This window comes from Ailuropoda melanoleuca, chromosome 13 (genome assembly GCF_002007445.2).
Source record: "Ailuropoda melanoleuca isolate Jingjing chromosome 13, ASM200744v2, whole genome shotgun sequence".
In the NCBI taxonomy this organism is placed as follows: domain Eukaryota; kingdom Metazoa; phylum Chordata; class Mammalia; order Carnivora; family Ursidae; genus Ailuropoda; species Ailuropoda melanoleuca.
Window position 1 is genome coordinate 25,980,117 of NC_048230.1, and position 22,572 is coordinate 26,002,688.

Genomic DNA, 22,572 nt, shown 5'->3' on the forward strand with positions numbered 1-22,572 from the left:
CCGTGTAACCTTCCTTGCACTTCCTCCCTTCCCTGTCTGTCTGTAAAGGCCAAGATACAGAATGACTAGAGCATGGAGAGACGTGTCTGTCCTGCATCCTTCCCTCCAAGCATGCACATGTTCTCTCCGTGCCACGGGGCCTCGCACGATTCCTTGCTGTGTTTCGAGTTCGAAAACGCCAGAGCAGAGGTGCCCCAGCGCCAGGCTTCTAGGCCCTCGAGCTCTTTAGCGTTCGAAGGACTCTCACGCCCCCTGCAGGACGGGACGCGACCACACAGAACAGAGACCAGCCACACTAAGACACTCTTTATTGCCCTTTTTCTGGGTGCTGACACCGGGCCGGCAGCGAGGAGAGGGCAGGGACAGAACGGGGCACGATCACAGGCTCAGACTCCGGACCTCCCTCCAGGCGCTGCAGAGGGGGCAGCGGCGGCCGTGGGACACCGGCGCCCGGGGCAGGGGCGCGGCGCCGGTTCTGCGCCTGCGCGGCGGCCCATGGTCAGAATGCCGGCCGCATGGTTGCCGCTGGCCTGCAGGAGGCGCTGCAACCGGCCCTGGAGGCCGGGGGGCCCGGGCCGCCGCTTGCCCAGCGTGAGGATGCCAGCTGCGTGGTTGCCCGCGCCGTGCAGCAGCTCGTAGAGGCGGCAGGAGCACGTCTTCTGGCGGCAGCAGTCGGGCAGGGGCTGCGCGGCCGCCCCGGGCGACAGCAGCGCGGGTGGCAGCAACAACAGCAGCAGCAGCGTCACGGCGGCCCAGGGGACCTAGGGAGACACGAGGCCAGGCGCTGGGGGTCTTCCCGCCGCTTCCGCCTCCAGCCCCTACGCCCAGGCCCCGCCCAGCTGGCCTCGCACCCCCGCCCGCGCTCCTACTTATCCGTCCGCTAGTTTCCCCGCCGCTGCGCAAGGCTGCGTCTGTTGGAGGGCCCCTCTCTGGCTCCTTCATCTGCTCTTCCCTCAACCCCCACCCAGTCCAGCATCTCCTCCAGGAAGCTATTTGAGACCCCCCTGGGCAGGGTGAATCCCTCTTTTCTGGGTACCCTTAGTCCCTCGTACCCCCGTTAAAGCGCTTACCACTCAACCTGAAAACAGGGTGCGTGAGTCTGTCTGCACCAGAAGTTTGTCCCTCAGGGAAACAGAGGCCCTGTATAGTCCCTCCCGGGACAAACACGTGCAAGTCAGGGACTGGTATGTTCCAAGTTGTCTTGTCTGCCTGCTCCCTTGCAGGGGAACCTGCGCTCTGTCTCTTCCGACCTGTTTCCTACCGTCTCGGGGGCACAACTTCCTCCCTTGTGAACGGGTATTAAATAATTTCTACAGTGCAGGCTTGGGGGGTGCGGGGACACGAGACAGGTGCAAACACAGCCCCCGAGGCCCGAGCTCTCGGGAGAAGGCGCTCAGTCCCATGCTAGCTCAGGTTGGCTCTCCCCGCTGAGGCTTTCCCCCCTGAGGCTCTACCCAGGCCCCTGCCTCAGAGCCCACATGGGAAAAGACGAAGAGCAGAGACACCTCAGCCTTCTTTCCAGCCACCCGAGCAAGCGTTCTCATTGCCCATCTGGTATGATGAGTCACCCCCTCTATCCCTGGGTCTTTACCTTTGTAGAGGGAGGGTTCATGGTGTCTGGAGCTCAGAGTGAGGTAGCCGGGAAAGGTGTTGTCTGCAGTGGTCCGAATAGCCAGGAACTTTGAGGCTGTTGACTGTGACCCCCGATCAAGGGCCTGGGGTTTATAGTGCTCTGAGGTGGTGGGGGACAGATGGGTACTTGCGCCCACTCTGGGACCAGACAAAGGCAAGTCTAAGATTAGCCTCCTGCAGGGGGGCCGTCTCCAGGTTGGGCCCAAGGAATGGCCGCCAAGGCTCTCAGAAGCGAGAGTTGGATCATTGTGCCACTGGTACCCCCCTTGTCTGTCAGCCTGCTCCCTGGAGATGGGGCGGTCTCCGGGCACTAATGAGGCCACCTTGCACCCAGGAATCTGGGAGCACAAAAGAGGCCTTGGCTGGGGCGATGGCCTGGGACAATGGGGGGGGGGCGCGTGGGCAGCTGCTAATTAGGGCAGGAGAGAAGGCAGCTGTGAGCCCCATCGTGTGTGTGGTGGGGGGAGGGCAGCCAGGGAGCAGGCCTCCCCCTTCTGCTCCTTGCTGCTGTCCCTGGGGTCTGTCAGGCTCCTCGGCCCTCTTCCTTCATGGAAAAGGCTTCTTAGCCGCCTCTCCCTTCTCGCCAGCTCTCTCCTTCCCTCTGTCCCTTCCACCAGCCTCCAAGGTGGAGAATCTTGAAAATTGAACCTGAGCAGAGGGAGGAAAGCAGCCATACCTGGTATTGTCCTCCCACCTGCCCAGTTTCCTTCCTGGTCAGGCTGCCTAGAGTGGGGTTTGGAGTCCCATCCCACCGTCAGCCAAGAGTGAGCCACCCTGGGGAAGGAACGTGCCCTCTCTGAGCCAGAGTCTTTTTGATAGGGGGCATGTCTGTTGAGCACCTGCTCCTTGGCAGGCCCTGCACTGGGCGCTGGAGGGACAACGTGTGTTGGACCTTGCCCAGTTTTCCGGGAGCTCCAAAGTCTAGGTGGGGAGGCAACCTGGCATAATGATAGCTCAGTGGGAGAAAGGACCCCAAAAAGGCCTGGAAGGCAAAGCGGATTTCCATCAGGTAAGGTGGGGGAGAAGGCATTCCGCAGGAGGCACGAGTTGAGCAAAGAGTTGGAGGTGACAGTGCTTAGCTTGGGCGGGATAGTAGGGTTTGGTCTTCAGAGTTGCAGCTTCCCTCACAGGGTGGCTGGACAGGTAAGTGAGGGCCAGGGTGGGTCAAAGGGTCTTACAGGCTCAGCTGATTGGTCTCGATCCTGTGGCCACCGGGGAGCCATGGGAGGTTTTAGCAGGAAGGAGTCATGGGGCTGATGGGGGGCTGGGTGGCCTGGATGGGGGACATGGAATCCAGAACTAATTCAGAGGCAGAATTGGAGAGTTATCAACTGATCGGGAACTGGGGCCATGTTACTTAGGAGGAGCTGTGGGGCCTTGGGAGGGCCTCACAGCCTCATGAAGCTTCAGTTTCCCCACTGGTAAAATGGACGGTTAAGCCACATGGTCTCTGGGATCACTTCCTGTTGGGATATGTCATGATTTGCAGTCCAGCCCCTACCCGGGGAAGCGATTTGTGGGTGTTGGGCCAGACAGGGACTGGTGCTAAGCCAGGGCAAGGGAAGCTGGGGAGCAGTCCCTCCACATTTAGGATCAGCTTGGAGTGGAAAGAGGTGCACACACTCAGGGCCTACCCCGACCTGGAGTGGGGAGTGGGGGGAGAGCCCTGGTGTCCAGAGCCAAAGGTTGGGGGGGGAGCCAGCCGGCCGCAGAAGCAGAGCACATGGGACTATTCCAGTCTCTCCATAAACAGACCTTGAGTCAAGAATCTGGTGCAAGAGGTTTATTTGGGAGGTGATCCTACAAAGCAGATAAGGGAGTGGGGATGGGAGGGACGGAAGGAAAACCAGTAAGATCTGTGTTATTGAGAAGGTTATCAGTGTGGACAACCGGAGCAGAATACACGTCAGAACTGTCCCACTGAGGGACAACGACGCCGAGCTCTGTTTCTTATAGACGGAGGGTGGCTCCCGGGAGAATGAACTGCCAACACTTGCAGCCTGTGCAGTGCCCTGGGCTGGAGACACGGGAGCATAGGCTTGGGGGGGGGCTACGGAACAGGGCTCCAGGCAGGCCACCGCAGGCGTCTGCTGACGTCAGCTGCTCAGCACGGGCTGACCAGGTCGGACCTCCCTAAAGCCTGGCAGCTCTGATGAGGCGCTGTCAGGTGACACAGAGTCGGACACCCTGGCCACGGGTTCCCATGCAGAGAGGCCACAGAGGAAAGAGCGAGCTGGCCTATGAAGGGGGATGTGGCAGGGGGCCGGCCTCAGCTCAGGACAACACCCTCCTCTGCAGACACTGGGCCAGATGTCTGTGCCTGAGGACCCGGGGCATCTCAGGAGGAAAGGGGGACGAGGCGCAGGCTGCGAGGGCGGCCCGGAGTTCCCTGAAGGCCCCCTGCCCCACCAGGTGAACCCTGGCAGGGCCCACGCTGCCCCGGAACCGCAGGGACTTGTAGCGGGGAGAGACTTCCTGAAGGCAGTGGTCCAGCTGGGAACAGAACGGCCTGAGTGAGCTGCTGTGCGTCTCTGTGGCACGTGGGTGATGCCGGCATATGCGTGGCAGGCGCTCCGTGCACACGCATGTGGCTGTGGACCTCATCTCTCCCCTCCCTGAGCCCCCAGGGAGGTTCTCTTCCCTGCCCCCTCCTCCCCATCCCTGCGCTGTGCCCATGGCTTCTGGGGGCATGCAGCGTGAGGGGGACATGCCGTCACATCCTGCCCCGTCTTGCTTACCTTGTCTCGATTTTCCTCTGACAGGTTCCTCAGCCCCCTTAGCGCCACAAACACCTCGTAGTGGGGAGCAGAGCCCTCGGAGGAATCTGTAGACAAGCCCCCATGCACACACTTGGCCAACGCGGTGGCATCCGCCATCAATGCCTGTGCCCCCGCCCATTCTACCCCACTCTGAGGCTCATGGGAGAGAAGGAATTTCTTGGCAGAGAAGGGGGTAAGTGGAGAGGAACCCAAAGCCTAATTGTAGCTATGAAGCAGGTCAGGAAAGCAAAGTGGGAGAGACTGTAGCAGGAGGGATGGGAGTTAGACATGGGGAAGGACTTTTGTTAGAAGCAGCAAAAGAGGCTGGGTCTTACCTCTTTCCTGGAGTTCTTCCTTCAGGATGGGTATGGTATAGCGGGGGAGGCAGCCAACTCAAGAATGGGGGGCAGGAGCTGATGGAGAAGCTTACCCAGAATGCTGCTCTCCACACAGCTATGGTCTAACAGTTTGGCCCCTGGCCACTGCCCTACCGCCTGGCCCAGGGCCTCAGAGAACACATCCTCTTGAATGTCTTCTCCTCGCACATTCAGGGTCTGGCCCAGCCTAGGGAGGAGGAGGGGGGAGGCAGAGGAGCCTGGGGCACAAGGACGGCCCCTCAGCTCCCCCGGGGAGTCGCCTACCTGCAGACAAACCTGACGACCGGACACTGATTGTAGGCGCCCACCACCTGTACCACGTCACCCAGGCGACACCTGACAGGGCAGCGGGGGTGGTGAGCTCAGGCCCCTGGCCCTCAGTAGGGTCGCAGGGGGCCTGAGGTGCCCTGGGGGGAGGCAGGTGATCACCTGGTGAGGCTGGTGTGGTCGGTCAGCACCAGCTCGTACTCCTCGCCCTTCTGGGCCTCAGCCAGCAGGACGGTAGAGGCAGCCCCTTCCTGGGCTCCTTCCTTGACTGGGAGCAGCTCAATAAAAGGAGCTCCAGGGGGCAGAAGGTAGAGCCCACGGGGTTGCTCTGGCCCCAGGTTCAGGCCCACCACCCCTGTGGGGAGCAAGCAGCCCTTCCGCTGGGGGTGCCATTGCTTTCTGCTAGAGAACACCCCTCACCCTGGACCCCAGGCCCCCATTCCCTGCACAGCTGATCCCACTGCTGTCCTTCCACCCCTCCCTCCGGGCTCCTGCAGTCTCAGTGCACTGCCTCGAAGGCCCTAATTGGGAAGCCGCAGTGGTTCTGGGGGTGACAGGCCCTTGGGTAAATGCTGGTGCTGGGTACATCTGTGCAAGTCTCGTAACCTCTGAGAGCCTCCGTTTCTGCATGTGTAAAATGGGGCTACTGGTGTCGGGGGGGATTAAATGAGGTGATTATGTAGGGCTCACTACTTGGCAGCTCGCTGTGCGGCCTCTGCCCCCTGCCCCCAGCTCACCAGCCCTGAGTCCTGCTGACCTCCAGAGGCGGCATAAGCAGGCGAGAAGAAGGCTAGCCCTTGGCACCACAAGGTCCCCAGGGCAGCCACAGCCTCGGCCTGGCCTCCTGCATCCAGCGTCACCACCACCTGTAGCTTTGGCCAGAGCCGGAGGGCCAGTCCTCGGGGCCCCTGCTCTAGGGCCTCCCGCAGCTCCACTGCCCGCCTGGGGAGAGGCGGCCCTGGGTTTCCGGCAGCCATTGCCTCAGCCAGCTCTTTGCCATCGGCCTCCAGGCCCGTAAAGACATCCAGGAGTTCTGCTGCCGTCCCAGCTTCCAGGGCCCGCAGCCCTGGGGACCTCAGTGCCTCTAGCAGCAGGGCCCCAGGGTGCTTGGCTCCAGGGGCGCTAACGACCTGGCCCAGGTGATGCCAAGGCCAGGGGAGAGGGCGAGGCCAGGGGGATGTAGGGGTCACACAGGCAATGCCTCCTGGAGCCAGCACTTCTGGGTAAGCCTTGTTTAGGGCTGCCAGACCCAGCAAGGTGGCCTGGAGGGAGACAAGAGAGGGTGTTGGCTCTGGGCCTGAGCCAGTCCCTGAGTCCCCAGATTGGGGGTTCTTTGCCCACCCTGATGGGAGGGTTTGGCTGCAAGTAGGGGTCTCTGGTGGAACTAGGCTCCAGCCTTCTCGGTTTACCTGCAGGGAGTCCTCCCCGTAATACTGGGTTGACGTAGGGGGCAGGGGCTGCCCCGCACATTCTTCCTCCTGGGCCTGGCTGGCCTTGGTCAGAGGGAGATGGTTCCGGAAGGTGTTTGTATCTGTGGCCCCAAACACATCATAAACTCATCCTGAAGCTACAGTTTCCCAAGAGTTTCAGGCAAAATTGGTAAGACCCTTGAGGAAGGAACCCAGCAGAGGACCGTGGGGCAAGGCTACTGGGGCCCAGGAATGAAAAACTCATCTTGAACAATCCTGAGCCTGGGCAGGGTCTTTGGGTCGAGCCCCTCTGTGCTGGCGGTAGAAGGGCAGAAGGGAAGTCCTCGGGGTCTGGAATCTGCCCCGTGTTTGGGCCACCTCCCCGGACCCTCGGGAACACACCTGTGGTCCCCCGGAATGGACCGCGGGGCCTTCGGGCTCCCTGCAGACACCACCTCAGGGCCTGCTGCTGGCTCTGGCCCGCGTGCAGTGTGCTCTGCTCCAGCCTCCGCTGCTGCCAGGCGGCTGCCCAGTGCAGGGCGCCGCCTGCCACACGGTGCTGGAGGGCAGCAAGCCAGGACAGCCTGGCCTCCTGGGGCCGCCGCCGGAGCCTGATCAGGGGCGGCAGCAGCAGCAGCAGGAGAAGGAGAAGGAGGAGAAGTGGCAGCAGCATCTCAAGCGGCTCCTGGGAGGAGGAAGGGACCCCAGTTCTGGTACTGGGGGGAGGAGAGGATAACCTATTTCTCCCCTCCCCCCTTCACCCCTCTCTACCCCACCAGAAACCAAGGAAAAAGGAAGTCTGGGAGGAAGCCAGGACCTGTCAGGCAGGTGATGCAGAGGATAGGACATCAAAGCTTCAGAGTCACACTGACCTGAGTTCGGACCCTGGCTCTGCCACTTGGTTAGCTGTAGGGCCCTGGGTAAGTCAGCTAGCTGCTCTGGGCTCCGTTGCCCTGTCTGTAAAATGGGAGTAATTATAGCTCCGCAGAAGCTACGGAAAGGGATTGACTCGGTGCCTGGCACACAGAGGCTGCTCAAGAATGCCTTGTCCAGCCCACTCCCGAGTGCCTCTGCTCCATCCCGGGATCCTCCCTGTCCCAGCTCCGGGTCCTTCCTGAGCCCCGGGCGGCGGTTCCACGTCCCACATGCACCTGTCACAGCCCACTTGTGTCCCCTCTCAGCACCCAGGGCCCCCTGGGCCCTCCGGTTTGTGTATACAGCCGGCCAGAAAGATGGAGCTGTGACTTTAAAGGGTGGGGCCCTGATGGGGAAATCCGGCCACAGGCTTGAGGGAGGAGCTGGGGGGGGGGCTCTTAAAGGGGCAGTTTGCCGAGGGGCCCACGTGCTGGGAGCCAGCCCAAGCCGGCAGATGGGAGGAAACTCCCCGCCAGAGATGTGTGGTCTTCAAACTCCTGCAGATGAAGGAAGAGAGAGCTGAGTGTGGAAAAGAGTACCACGAAGCAGCTTGAGTTGGGAGAAGGGCACACCCCCAGAAGAGCAGATTCAGGCTTGAGAACTGTTTAAGAACCAAAATTTTCTCCCAATCCAGAAACCCTCTCCACAGAGATCTACTAGCTTTTCCTGACAAAGGTAGTAGAGAAAGGATGCACTTTTGTTATTGAATAAGCATAAACCAGAGTGGGTGCTCATCACAGGCAATGGCCAAGAGACTGAAGAGATTGCAAGGGCAGAAGACAATCTCCTTCCCTTACTTAGCCAAGCCGCCAGAACCCATTACACACGTGTCCCATAATGAGGGGCGCCTGGGTGGCTCAGCCGGTTAAACGTCTGCCTTCAGCTCAGATCACGATCTCAGCGTCCTGGGATCATCCTGGGATCCAGCCCCATTTCGGGGGCTCCCTGATCAGCAAGGAGCCTGCTTCTCCCTCCCCCTGATCTCCAGCTCTGTCTCTCTCCCTCTCAGATAAATAAATAAAATCTTTAAAAAAAAAAAAAAACGATAACTAGTCGTCAAGGAAGGGGACTTGACAGCACCATGGGTCATACATAGCTCATGCCAACTTTACCTGGTAATTGGGATCACCAACAGTGTTAGCTAATAGGCTTTATGCCAAGGAAAAACAAACTTCTCCCATCTTTATGACACGACTTCTTTTTGCAACTTGGAGCGAGGTGCCCACCTCAGCTAGGCTCCTACCCTCCCACTGTGGAGTTTGTGAGGTTCTTCTGCTGTCTGTGGTTAAGCCCTCCCTGCTCCTGTGCTCTGGACCCAAGCTCTTAAACACTAAAACCCCTCCCGCCAACCCCTCATCTGTCTTACAGGGGCTTCCTCTCCCTTTCACAGGGGAGCTCCTCTGCACAGTTCTGCTCTCGCTATCAGGCTGCCTCACCTTGATCTCACCCTTTCAAATTTCTTGGTTAGGTCTTACACTTGATTTTTTAAAAGAACAGCTTTATTAGGTATAATTCACATGCCATACCAATCACCCGTTTAAAGCAGACAATTCAATGGTTTCTGCTATATTCCCAGATCTGGGTAACACCAACAGTCAATTTCATAACATTTTCATCACCTTGAAAGTAACCCCATACCTTTAGCTATCAACCCCCCCATCCCTTCCCACCTCCCCACTCCCAGCATAAGCAACCACGAATCTACTTTCTCTTATATAGATTTGCTTATTCTGGATCTTTCATAAAAGTGGAATCATGTAACACGTGGTCTCTTGTATCTGGTTTCTTTCACTCAGTGTGTTTTCAAGGTTCTCCCATGTAGTACCGCATAGCAGTAGTTCATTCCTTTTTATCGCCAAATGCTATTTCATTGTATGGATATGCCACAACAAACTTATTTATCCATTCATCAGGTGATGGACATTTAGGTCATTCCTGTTCGTTGGCTACTATGTATAATCCTGTTATGGACATTTGTGTACAGGTTTTTCTGTGGACATATGTTTTTATTTTTCTTGCAGAAAATGTAATGAATGCAAGGGTTGTATCACATTCCAATCAATGGAATAGCTGGGTTGTATAGTAACTCTGTTTAACTGTTTAAGGAACTGCTGAACTGGTTTCCATAGTGGGTGCACCATTTTACATCCCCACCAGCAGTGTATGAGGGCTCCAAATTCTCTATGTCCTTGTGACACTTGTTAATATCTTCCTTTTTGATTATAGCCATCCTAGTCAGGTGTGAAGTAACTTGAGGCTTTTTTTTTGTTTTTGTTTTTTTTTTTTTAAGTAGGCTCCACGCCCAACATGGGGCTTGAACTCATGACCCTGAGATCAAGAGTCACGTGGTCTACCAACTGAGCCAGCCAGGCACCCCTTGAGTCCGTTTTAATTGCATGGTCCCCAATGACCAATGATCAAGCATCTTTTCATGTATCTATTGGCCATTTGTATACTTCTATGAGGAAATGTCTTTTCAGATCCCTTACCCATTTCTCATTGGGCTATTTGTCTTTTTATTATTAAGCTGTAAGAGTTCTTTATATATTTTACATTCAAGTCCCCTATCAAATAGATGATTTGCAAATATTTTCTTCCATTCTGTGGGTTGTCTTTTCATTTTCTTGACAGTGTCCCTTGAAGTACAAACCTTAAAAAAATTTTTTTTTTAAAGATTTTATTTATTTATTTATTTGGCAGAGATAGAGACAGCCAGCGAGAGAGGGAACACAAGCAGGGGGAGCGGGAGAGGAAGAAGCAGGCTCATAGCAGAGGAGCCTGACGTGGGGCTCGATCCCATAACGCTGGGATCACGCCCTGAGCCGAAGGCAGATGCTTAACCGCTGTGCCACCCAGGCGCCCCACAAACCTTAAAATTTTGATGAAGTCCTGTTATCTACTTTTTTTTTTGTTGTTGCTTGTGCTTTTGGCATTATATCTGGGGATCCATCATCAAATCTGGGGTCATGAAGATTCACTCGTATGTTTTCTTCTAATCATCTTATAATCTTACCTCTTACATAGAGTTCTTTATTTTTATGGTGATAAAATATGCATAAGTTTTACCATTTTAACCATATCCATCATCACCACCATCCATCTCCAGAACTTTCTCATCTTCCTAAACTGAAACTCTACTCATTAAACAATAACTCCCTATTTCTCTTCCCCCCAGCCTCTGATGACCATGATTCTATTTCTGTCTTTATGAATCTAACTACTCCCAGTACCTAATAGAAGGGCAACCGTACAATATTTATGTCCCTTAGTGTCTAATTCATTCAGCATAATGTCTCCAAGATTCACCCATGTCGTAGCATGTGTCAGAATTTCCTTCCTTTTTCAAAGCTGAGTGATATTCCTTTATGTCTAGACCACATTTAGTTTATCCATTCATCCACTGATGGACATTTGTGTCATGCTCATCTTCTGGCTGTTGCGAATAATGCTGCTATGAACACGGATGCCCAAATATCCGTCTGAGTACCTGCTTTCAATTCTTTTGAGTATCTACCCAGAAGCGGACGTGCTGGATCACATGGTAACTCTCTGTTTAACTTCTCGAGGACTCTCCATGCTGTCTTCACAGCAGCTGCACTATTTTACATGCCTACCCATGATGCACACAGGTTCCAACTTCTCCACAGCCCCTACCAGTTATTATTTTGTTTTATTTTGCTGTGATAACGGCCGATCTAATGGGTAAGAAGTGGTATCTCATTGTGGGTTTGCATTTCTAATGATTGAGAATCTCTTGTGTGCTTATTGTCCACCTGTTTATCTTCAGAGAACTGTCTGTTCACATCTTTTCCATTTGAAAGTTGTTGTTATAGAGTTTTTTTAATATATTTTGGATATTAATCCCTTATCGGACATATGATTAACACATCTTTTCTCCCAATCTGCATGTTGCCTAGTCACTGCTAACAATGCTTTATGCACAAAAGTTTTTATTTTGATGAGATCCCATTTATCTTAAGTGGCTCATGGTGTCATGCCCAAGAAATCATTGCCAAATCCAAAGTCATGAAGCTTTCTATGGTTTCTTCTAAGAGTTTTATAGTTTTAGGTCTTACATTTAGGCCTGTGATCCATTTTGAGTTAATTTTTGTTATGTGATATCAGGTTCCAACTTTATTCGTTGGCATGTGGCTCTCCAGTTGTCTCAGCACCACTTGCTGAAAGGACTATTCTTTCCCCATTGCATGGTCTTGGCACCCTTGTCCAAAATCAGTTGACTCTAAACACATGGGTTTCCTTCTGGATTCTGAATTCTATCCCACTGATGCATATGTCTATCCTTATGCCAATTTCACACTATGTTGATTACTGCGGCTTTGTGGTGAGTTTTGGCTTGCTCATCGTGAAGTGCGACTACTTCAACTTAAATCTTCTCTCTCAGTTCGTTATTTGGGGTGCATTAACTTCCACATTATTTGTGAATTTTCCAGGGCTTGTTACTGTTATTTCCTTGCTTGGTGAGTGGCTGGATCATTTTAGGGAGTTTGTCTACTTTCCACCACCCACCCGCACACACGGTGTGAAGCCTGATATTGCTCCGTAAGGGGGTCCAGACTTGAGTATGCCCACAGTTGCCCTAGCATGACGGTGATTTTCACAGACCTGGCTCTGGCCCTGACCATACCCAGCTGTTGAGCCACACGCAGTGCGAGCTGACTGCTATCTATGTTTCAACAATGCTTTGGGGAGTAAATTGCTCCACAAACTGATCCGATAAAATTCAGGTGTCTTTGAAGGGACAGTTTTACGGCCAGTGTTTGAGACTTGTTCTGACCCCAAGAGAGCTCCTCTCCGCTGTCTCTCTCGCCATCTCTCTCTAGCACGCTAGCTAGCCCCATTCAGGCTCCATGTCCGATGAAGCTCTTGTTCTCCTGCCATTTGCCTTTCACCACAACCTCCAGAGAACCCTTAAGCGGGAAATTCTCTTGCAAATGGAGTCAGTTCCTTTGAGCATTCCAAGTTCTCTGTTTTACAGCCCGGCTCCTTCATGCCCCCTCCCCTCATCCCTACACATCTTTTAGCCCTGATCATTTTTTTAAAATATTTTTATTTATTTGAGAGCGTGAGCAAGAGAGACAGCATGAGTGGGGGGCGGTGGGGGGTGGAAGGAGAAGCAGATTCGACACAGGGCTTGATCCCAGGACCCTGGGATCATGACCTGAGCTAGAGGAAGCCGCTTAACCGGCTGAGCCACCCAGGCGCCCCAGCCCCGATCTTTTTTTTTTTTAAAGATTTTATTCATTTATTTGACAGAGATAGACACAGCCAGCGAGAGAGGGAACACAAGCAGGGGGAGTAGGAGAGGAAGAAGCAGGCTCATAGTGGAGGAGCCCAATGTGGGGCTCGATCCCATAACGCCGGGATCACGCCCTGAGCCGAAGGCAGACGCTTAACCGCTGTGCCACCCAGGCCCCCCGATCATTTTTTTTTTTTTAAAGATTTTATTTATTTTGAGAGAGAGAGAGCACAAGCAGGGGGAGGGGCAGAGGCAGAGGGAGAGAGAGAATCTCAAGCGGACTTTACTCGTAGCCCAACACTGGGCTTGATTTCATGACCCGGAGAGACCAGGATGGGAGCCGAAATCAAGAGTCAGACGCTTAACCCCCAGGCGCTCCAGCCCTGATCATTCTTAGACTTCACAACCACGTGTCTCCTTGGACCTTCCAACTTACCTGATTTGCACCCAACCCTCCTCCCAGCTTGCTCCTCTTCCACATCATCCCCTCCTCGTCCGTCTTACTGAGGAGTGTCTCTATCAATTACTTCCTGAGCCAGAAACCTGGAATGACTCTAGACTCCGATCCTGCCCCCAACATTGGCCACTATGTCTGCATATTAGGCCCCAGGGCCACTGCTGTGGTATCATCGTCTAGAACCTTATCTCCTCCAACTCAGGCTGTAGAAACAGCACTCCCCCGCCCCCATCCCTGGCCTCCTCCTTTGCTGCCCTTCGACCCATCCTACACACTGTCATGGTAGTATTTCCTAAAATGAAACTCTGGTTACCCCTTGCTTAAAGCCTAAGGCGTCTTCACTTACCAACGTGCTCAGGTGAAGTTTAAACTCTTAGCCTGGCACACCAGGCTTCACCAGCCACCACAGTTCTCAAAGCGTGGTCCTTGCCCTCGCGCCACCTGGGAACTTGGTAGAAATGCACTCTCAGGCTCCACCCCAGGCCTACTACCGGGAAACTCTGGAGCGTGGCCCAGCGATCTGCGCTTGAACCGGTCCTCAAAAGATTCTGAAGCACACCTAGGCTGAGGACCACACGTCAGCCTCCATCCAGCCGTAGCCCACCCTGCATCTCCGGCCTCTGCCTGGGCGAGTCGCTCTGGCCGAATGCCTCTCCTTTCTTAATTCCTATATGTTCTTTAAGGGTCAGCTCAAGCTCCTCGGTGCTCTTCCTCCCTGTTCTCTTATATTCGGTAACGGCCTCAGGATAACTTTACTGCAGCACGAGCCAACACCCTGTCCTGACTGCTGGTGTTGCTGTCGTCCCCAGCCCCAGCCATAATCCTCTTGCGGGCAGAACGATTTCTTGTCCCATATACCACGCCTGGTGCTGGGTGGGCACTTGAAATGTGCTGAAGTTTAAAGATGAGCTTTCTTTTTTTTTTTAATAAAGATTTTATTTATTCATTTGAGACAGAGAGAGCATGAGCAGGGGAGAGGGGCAGAGGGAGAGGGAGAAGCAGATCCCCCCAGAGCAGGCAGGACCCTCCGCTTAACCGACTGAGCCACCCAGGCGCCCCAAGGATCAGCTTTCTAACGGGAAGAGTGTGGAGTCAGGAGGCAGGACATACAGACTATCGTTCTAATTTTTAAAACATCTTATGAACAGGAGGGTTAGAAATGGCCCCTCCACTGTCAAAGCTGATGACACACTCTCTGAGGAGGTCTGCTTCTCACAGTCACACTGATGATTTTGAATATTTCCCTATCAAAACTACCCTCTCTCACCACCTGATGGAAAAAAATAAAAACAGAACTCAATATTGTCCCTTCAGGGGAAGATTTTATTGTAACATAAAATACACAATTTTGTGACTGCCCCAAATTGTACACAATACTTTTTTGGTGGCTATATACTAATCTGCCTCAACACTAAAATATGTATCTGAAATAATTTCACAAAGTTTTAAAAAGAAAAATTATAAAAAGTATACTTCCACTTTAAGTTATATTCACTTTTAGTCTCCCCACCCCCCTACAAAACCCTGCACATACCACACACTGAAACGGTTTGATGACGTGTGTGTGTGTGTGTGTGTGTGTGTATGTGTGTGTGTGTGCGCGCGTGCCTGGGAGCAAGTGGGAGGCAGAGGTGGTCAAGACTTGCCACTGTGTCTTTCGTGGTTTGCAGGAACAGGGATAAAAGAGAAAATACAACGCAGAGAGCGAGCACACCTTTCGGTCAAAAATCTCTCCCATCTACAGGCACAGCGTCAAGAAAACCGAGGACAGCTCAGCGAGTGTACAAGCACGGGACCCCTACTCGCGGGGCAGCCCCACTTTCCAGGACCCGCAGCCCTGGTGCCGACTGTAAAGGGAGAGCTCTGCCCTCAGTGCTCCGGGGGGCTGGGTCCCCGCCCCGCAGGCCTGCTCACCTCCCAGCACGCATCACAGGCGTGCGCTGGTGAAGCCCCAGGGACGGGTGGGTAAGGGTCCGAAAGCAGTCTGGCTTCCTTTCCCCCTTCCCAACGCTCTGGTCCTCACGGGTGGAAATTTAATCCAATCTTGAGGGGTATGTAAAGGGCTTAGCCGCATCCTAGGTCAATGCTGGTATCATGGAGGGGTCGGCCTGCTTCTCAGAGGCAGAGAAATTCTACTGCCTGGCATAGAAAAATAAATCAGTGTAGGAAACCAAGCCAGGGCAAACAGCAGCTTTTAAAAAGTCATCTTCCAATAAATAATTTACTACAGAGGAATATTTTCCTTTAACATCAAAACACTGATAAATTCAGAAGTCATTTTTGTAAAAAAAATATCTGTTTATTTACTCACATGTATAAAAATAAGGTTTTTAGGGCCATTCTCTCCTGGGTACAGTCATTGGTTCTTTCGGAGAGAGGGGCCAGGGGTGAGTGACCTTGTAGGCCTACCCCGAAAGCTATATCTGCTTCCCCCTCTTCCCACCTGACTGCCATGCCCATTCCTTCCATCTGAGGTGAAGCTACGGAAGAAACTGTGGACAACGTTATACTGAAGCTGTTTTGATTTTGGACCTTATTAAACTTCCCAGGAAACCCACTGACTGCATTTCCCCAAATTACCAATGCCCGACACCCAGCAGCCTGTACCAAGTGGGCAAAGACATCACAGAACATGTTGGCCCTGGGTTCAGACTGCATTCCTGCCAGCCCCCCCCAAGACAGCCTGTGTGAACAGTGAATGGAAACGAGGTGACTTGGGTATGAATGGCACAGGACCTGCCACAGGAAGAAAGAATTGCGATGTCAGATGAGGGTGGGAAGAGGAAAACAAGAAGTCTCAATTTAGAAACAAAATACCACCATGTATGTGCAAACAGCCGTCATCAAGAAGCCTTGGGGTAGCGCACTGGGGCAGAAGGATGGGCAGACCAGAGGGCAGGTCCCCCAGGGAGCAAGGCAACTCTCTCAGCGCCTGTGGGTCACAGCTGGGCCTTCTACTCTGGGCACGACACAGAGGACATCAACGCCGTATGCTGCGGTTACGTACCCTCTTTTCTCTAGCTCATCACACGTGTCTGCGTGTGCATACACGTGTACACAGAGTGGAAGGAGGGGTGAGGGAGAGAGTGCGCCGATGGGTTAAGGGTTATTTAAAAAAAAAAAAAAAAAAAAAAAAAAAAAAAAAAAAAGGGGGGGGAGGGAAGGAGGGAGGACGGCTTTCTTTTTCAAAGGGCAGTTTCTACATTTCAAAGGCAAGCAGAGCCCTGCGGTTCTATCAAGTTACTTGGCACACAGGGCCAAGCTCCAGGTTTCAAGGAACTACCGCCTTTGTGCACAAGGTTAAAACAACCACAGCCTCTGTTTGTGGCCCCAATGCTGCAACGAAACTCTGCACAGCGAGGGGGAGAAACAGCCCAACGTGCAAACTCACACGCGCGTGCGCGCTCACACACTCACACACACTCCCTTCACTGGTGCCACCATGCACAGAAACACTAAAGTCACAACTAGTAGTAACACTTCACATTATGAGTATTGTTTCCAAAGAGAAGCGATTCATGGAATTAAAACATCCACAAGAGTAACTCCTCTGGCGAGGAGGAAGAAGCTGAAGACAGACGGGGGTCACGACTGCGCGTGAGGGATCCACTGGCTGTCCATTGGTCGGCCGAGGAGCTCCTCCACACGCCGGGCCACATCCATTGTGTCGTCCAGATCAAAGTCCCCATCGTTGTCAAGGACAGGGTCAGGGCTTCGAGGGAAAAGAGGAAAGATGAAGGGAAGGGAAATGATGAGCAGCAGAGACCAACCCAAGCCCCAAACCCCACCAGGTGAGTGGCCCGAGACTGCCTACATCCTCTGTCTAGGCTTCGTGGGAAAAGACATTCATGATATAAACGGTGGAGAGTAGAGTCCTTTGCTATCTGGACAGACTCAAACTAGAATACCCACCCCAGCTGCCTCTAACCCTGGCTGTCCCCACATCTAAAGCCCATCTGGTCCTTACACAGAACAAGAAAAATCTCCATTTTGGGAGAGGCAAGTAGATGACATTTGTCCAAATCCACTCTAAACTATCAATATCTGCTGGTCCATTCTCCCACCGGGGTACATGCTAGAGCCTGGCCTGGGTGGTCTCAGACCTCCAGGGGCTCTGGGTCCCTTTGCCCACCAGCCCTCCGGGGGCCCAGTCTGAGGCCAGGTGCCCACTTCCTCCCCGCGGAGCCCCATGAGAACACAACCTACTTCTGGGGGTACATGTTATAATGAGCCTGGGGGCACACGGCCGGGGAGGGGGCCTGGTCCATGTAGGTGGCGCTGGCCCCAGCAGAGTCCGCAGACACGCTCACAAACCTGCAGGAGACACATGGCAGAGCCTCAGTGGCCTCAGGGCAGCAGCTCACTTAGCATTTTTACACCTTTTTGGGGGCATGGAAGGACAAAGTGCCCACTGGGCCTGGGACTCCAGCTGCAGGAGTGGGGTCCTGGGTCCCGATCCCACTGGGACTAAGCCCAGTTTCCTCTCCTGAGCCAGGTTTCCGGGGGACGGAAGGGCTGGGCCACGCAGGGCCTGTGAGTGGGAGGAGGAGCGGTGAGGGGTGAGGGGGGCCCGGGGGAAGAGAAAGGAGGCAGCAGGAGACCAGAGCTGCACCCTGGGTACTCACTCAGGGACCACTTGCTTGATCTGCGGCTTCACGTATCCATCCACCGCTTTAGCTGCCGAGGGGGGAGCGTAATGAGAACTAAAGTTCTCAGTGAAATAAAAATGCAATCTCTCTTAAGAATCACATCTTTTCTCAGGATAGGACACAACCACCTAATTCTATCTTAGAATCTGATACAAGCACTTAATATTTTAATCTGTTAGGAGGACCTGGCCTAGGAGAAGCCTCAATACTAAAACTTTAAGTTAAGGTATCTTCTAAGTTGGCTTGGATGTATTAATAAATTCTTCAAGCCACAGAAAAGATATACTTAAGTACAAATCTAAACCAAGCATTAATCGTACACTAAGTATAAAAAGAAAAAAATATCTTAAAAGTTTAAAGTTACAGATGCAGCAGAGTGACAGGATTTGCTTTGTGTCCCAGGGAACAAAATCAGGAGAGCAGAAGAGGATAAATTTTCAATCATAGGAAGAAAAATGCTGTCATAATGAGAACTGCCCACAGAAGAAATGGGCTGTCTTGGGAAGAACTGATTTCCCAATCACTGGAGGCCTTTAATCGGAAGGTGTACAAACACTTGTCAGGGGTTGTACCGAGAAACCAAAGAGAGGAATGAATTTGACTTGATGGTCCCTGGAGTCACTCTGACTCTAAGTATCTCCTCCTTCAGGAAAGGGAGTATCATTCAAGTATCTGTGTGCTCTTCTGTTTCCTGGCGCATCTGCATTTGGGCGTATCTGATGGTCACTCATCCCATACTGTCCGTGCCCCATGGCTGGTTAAGAAGAACGCTGGTGTGCCTCTCTTCCACCCTCCGCCAAGTCCCCACTGGGATGTGGGAGGCCAGGGGATAAACCCAAGAGTGGTCTAGTCAGCCACAGTTACCTTTCTAACAGACTGTGAAAACCCAGTTAAGTGAGACCGAAGTCGGGGAATGAAGTCTTGTTTCCTGGCTATGTAAGTATGGGCACACGTACAGTCCTACCAACGCTGACAATGAAGATGGCACTAAGGCCAAGAGGATGAGGAGCTTGTCAGGGAAACAGTCCAAGACAGTGAAATGCTACATGGTTCACAAGTGGCTTGTTATCCTAACCAGCTTCTAAGGCTTCAAATGTCAGGTGTTACCTTTTTATAATACTTCATGCTTTTTGTGCTTTATTGTTTACAGAGAATTTTATGGATTGGCAGAAAAAAATAAAAGAAGAAATGCTGTAAAAATAGGATTTAAGAATCAAGAGATTCTTAAATCTAGATTCTTAATCTAGAGAGCTGTGCTAACAGAAAGAAACCATGATAGGTTTAATCCAAAGTACCACATAAATCTAGGGGTGCCTGAGTGGCTCAGTCAGTTAAGCATCCGACTCTTGATTTCAGCTCAGGCCACGGTTGCAGGGTTGTGGGGTCGAGCCCCACATCGGGCTCTGCACTCGGTGGGGAGTCTGCTCAAGAGTCTCTCTCTCCCTCTCCCTCTGCCCCTCCCCCGCTCCCTCTCATAAAATAAATAAATATTTTTAAAAAACCAAAATAACACGTAAGTCTAAAAAACTCTGGCTTATTTTGCCACTTAGAAATATAACCATCATTACAGGGTGGGAAGGCATAAGAAAGACATTATAAAGGAAAAGGTTGATGGATTGGGCTATATAGAAAATACAAGTTTTGTACTTTAGCAAAATAAAACGTCAATGCTAGAAGAACAATGACATATTGAGAAAAATGTTTGCTATATAAAAGGCTTATTTACTATGTAAAAATATTTACACATCATTAGGAAAAAACAGAACTCCAAAAGAAAAATGAACAGGGAATACAAACATACTTCACAGAATATAAAAATATAAATCAGCCAGTAATGTGGAAGTTAAGAAATTCAGACTCTGGAGCTTAGACTGTTTGAGCTCAAACCCTGGATTGGTCGCTTCCTAGCTGTGTGGACTTGGGCAAATTATTTCACTTCTCTTTGCCTCAAATGCTCATCTGTAAAGTGAGGAGAGTCACAGGACCTACCTTACACACCTGTTTCAAGAATTAAATGAGATAGTATGTAAAATGTGCTCAGAAAAGTGCCCAGGACAGAGTAAGCACTCAGCAAATATTAGCTGCTATTATTACTCTAGTTACTATTATTGTTGTTGTTATGACGAAAAGATGCTGTGACCTTACCTAGAATCAAAGAAATGAAAATAAGAACTAAGACATCATTTTTATGCCAATCAGCATGAAGTCAGTGAGCAGAATCTATGATTGGCAGGGGCTGAAAGACCAAGTACTCCAACAGACAACTGTGGGAGTGAGGACAGACCCCCTTTCTGGAGGGCGATTCTTGTGTCAAGAAGCTTAAAAGGTATATATACCCTTTGACACAAATTCTACTTTAGGAGTTTATCCTGGGGAAATAGTTGACAGGATGCATGCACCAGGTTATCTTAGTTAGTTAGTTAGTTAGTGTATGTGTGTATTTAGAAAGCTACCCCCAGTGTGGGGCCTGAACTCAAGGTCTTAAGATCAAGAGTTGCATGCTCTAATGAATGAGCCAGCCAGGTGCCCCAGGTTATCTCGATATTAATTCACAACAGAAAACTACGAATAACTTAAATTGTAAGGCTCTCAAATAACTGACATCAAATCACCATACAATGGAATTCTGTGCAATCATTAAAGTGATGTTTTAAGATTTCATTTACAGACCTGCAACTCTGCCTATGGCATATTTTTAAATGGGGGAAAAAGATCAGATCACAAAAGATAATACATATTCTATGACCCAAAACATTTACTGAACTCAAGCCTGACACCATCCGGCTTCCCTATTGCTCTGCTGTCACCTCCAACGCTTTCTTTCCAGCTCACTCGGCTCTCGCCTCCTGGGCCCTCGTGGAGTCTTTCAAACTCACCAACCTCACGGTTTTTGCACTTCTCTCAAGCTAGAAGGTGTTTTGTCTAGATCTTTGTGTGGCTAGCTTCCGCGCTTCATTCAGCTCTGTGCTGATAGCAACTCCCGAGAGAGACCTTGTCTGACTGCTCTACTGAAACGCCGCCCCATCCTCCTCCCTATCCCACCTCTCTCTCTTTACTGTGCTTCTTGTCTTCACAGCATCCATCAGTAAAGACATGTATTTGTTTGTTGTCCGCCTCCCGCTGCTAGATTGTGACCTCCGCACAGGAAGTACCTGACAAGCATCTGGTGACTGACTGAAGAATACGTATCTACACCGATGGGGACAACAGTCACTCAATCTTCTACCGTGGTTAATCTCTACATGACAGATGTTATGTGATATCTGTTTTCTTTTCCATATTTTTCTGGAAATTTTACAATTAATACAGAATACTTTTATGCTCGGAAAACAATAAAACCATCTGTTTTGAAAAACAAGTTTTATCTTTTCTTTTTTTAAAGATTTTATTTATTTGAGACAGAGAGACAGGGAGAGAGAGAGAGAGCAAGCATGGGGAGGGGGCAAGGGAGAAGGGAAACAGACTCCCCACTGAGCAGGGAGACTGACGTGGGACTTGATCCCAGGACCCTGAGATCATGACCTGAGCCAAAGGCAGATGCTTCACCGACTGAGCCACCCAGGCACCCCAAATTTTATCTAATTTTGTTTGATCTAAGCTTGTTTTAAAAACAATTTAAAAAAAAATAATAAAAGCAATCCGTTCCCTTCAATTTGGTATTTGGGGTCAGCAGCAGATATGACTGAAGAATATAGTCCAGGATTTACGACTCCCCTGAATAATGCTCGAACACCAGTAACTAAATAAATACTAATTGTGTAGGTTTTCACGCAAGACAGATAGACACACATACACACACAAAACTAAAAGAAAACTAAAATCACCACAAAACCGAATCAGAATGCGAACACTGTTACCGGCGGCAGGCTCGCATGGAACTGGTGTGTAATACTTGGAGTACACTTCATCTTTTGGCCGATCAGGAAACACATAGATAAGGTAATTCAGGTCCCCTAAGCGGTCAGCCAGGGACCGGATGGAGAAGTCTCTGGTGGTAAAGGGCATCAGGTTCCAAAACATTCTTTCCTCTAGAACAATAAACAGAAAAATCACATTCTAAGCATGATTTCTTAACAGGAATGAAAACCGAAATATACTATAAATCAAAGCTCTCCATTAAAACTGTCCCAATAAACATCTCCGTTTAAAAATAACCACAGGTTGTAGGTCACCTGGGTGGCTCAGTCTTAACAGTTAAGTGTCCAACTCTAGATTTTGGCTCAGGTCGTGATCTCGGGGTCGTGGGATGGAGCCCTGCATTGGGCTCTGTGCTCAGCAAGGAGTCTGCTTGGGGCTCTCTCCCTCTGCCCCACCCTCCTCCACTCTCTCTTAAATACGTAAATATATCTAAAAAAAAACCCCACAGGAACCACAGGTTGTAGTTCAAGTCGTTTGTAAAAGCCATGAGGAGATAAGTAGGTAATGCATATAGCACTTCCCTAGAGATCCAATGATCTCAGGTAGTTTCAAGTTCAAATGGTTTTCAATACCTCTGTAGAAGAAATAGTTCTTATTGACTCCAATCCTTGATCCCCGCACAAAAGTATCCCTTTATGTTGATTAGGATAAATGAATAATTAAAATAGCACAATACTTCCAGTCTAATGACTTCAACTCATCCAAGTAATTCTTCACTGAAATAAGCTCACGGTTCAGTAATAAGGCGGCGGACATCTCAAAAGGGAAGCTGCTGAGTTTGTGGACAGAATGCTGTATGACAGGGAGCCACTTCAGGGTTACACCACTTTGCTTAGAATCAGTAACTGTGTTTCCCATGATTTTATGCAGGCTGCCTTATTAGCCCCAGCTGCGTCATGGTGCTCCATCTGCATGCCCTTCATCTGAACCGA

The 22,572-nt window shown here is 51.2% G+C and overlaps 3 protein-coding genes across 4 annotated transcripts in view; all 3 read right to left on the reverse strand.

Annotated features, from left to right (window-relative positions):
- Positions 1-386: 386 nt before the first annotated feature.
- Positions 387-1,612, reverse strand: HCRT (hypocretin neuropeptide precursor). The gene is made up of 2 exons (XM_011228618.3): positions 1,592-1,612; positions 387-761 (listed from the first exon to the last, which is right to left on the reverse strand). The coding sequence occupies exons 1-2, from the start codon at positions 1,610-1,612 to the stop codon at positions 387-389; spliced, it is 396 nt and encodes a 131-aa protein (XP_011226920.3).
- Positions 1,613-3,400: 1,788 nt separating this feature from the next.
- Positions 3,401-7,714, reverse strand: GHDC (GH3 domain containing). 2 transcript variants are annotated; one of them, XM_019802715.2, is made up of 10 exons: positions 7,596-7,714; positions 7,317-7,401; positions 6,847-7,129; positions 6,445-6,566; positions 5,793-6,297; positions 5,198-5,390; positions 5,033-5,104; positions 4,822-4,955; positions 4,371-4,456; positions 3,401-4,125 (listed from the first exon to the last, which is right to left on the reverse strand). In XM_019802715.2, exons 3-10 carry the CDS (start codon positions 7,115-7,117, stop codon positions 3,907-3,909), a joined length of 1,602 nt encoding a protein of 533 aa, XP_019658274.2. In that variant the 5' UTR covers positions 7,118-7,129; positions 7,317-7,401; positions 7,596-7,714; the 3' UTR covers positions 3,401-3,906. The 2 variants fall into 2 exon arrangements, with proteins under 2 accessions (XP_019658274.2, XP_034496727.1); XM_034640836.1 differs by having other exon boundaries at positions 6,847-7,160.
- Positions 7,715-16,540: 8,826 nt separating this feature from the next.
- Positions 16,541-22,572, reverse strand: part of LOC100479246 (signal transducer and activator of transcription 5B) — a 50,779-nt gene continuing 44,747 nt past the window's right edge. Inside the window, exons 13-16 of the mRNA XM_034640688.1 lie at positions 21,580-21,750; positions 17,699-17,750; positions 17,280-17,387; positions 16,541-16,785 (exon numbers count right to left, since the gene is read on the reverse strand). Of these exons, the coding sequence (XP_034496579.1) occupies positions 16,659-16,785; positions 17,280-17,387; positions 17,699-17,750; positions 21,580-21,750 (458 nt within the window). The 3' untranslated portion in view covers positions 16,541-16,658. The remainder of the gene's footprint in view (positions 16,786-17,279; positions 17,388-17,698; positions 17,751-21,579; positions 21,751-22,572) is intronic.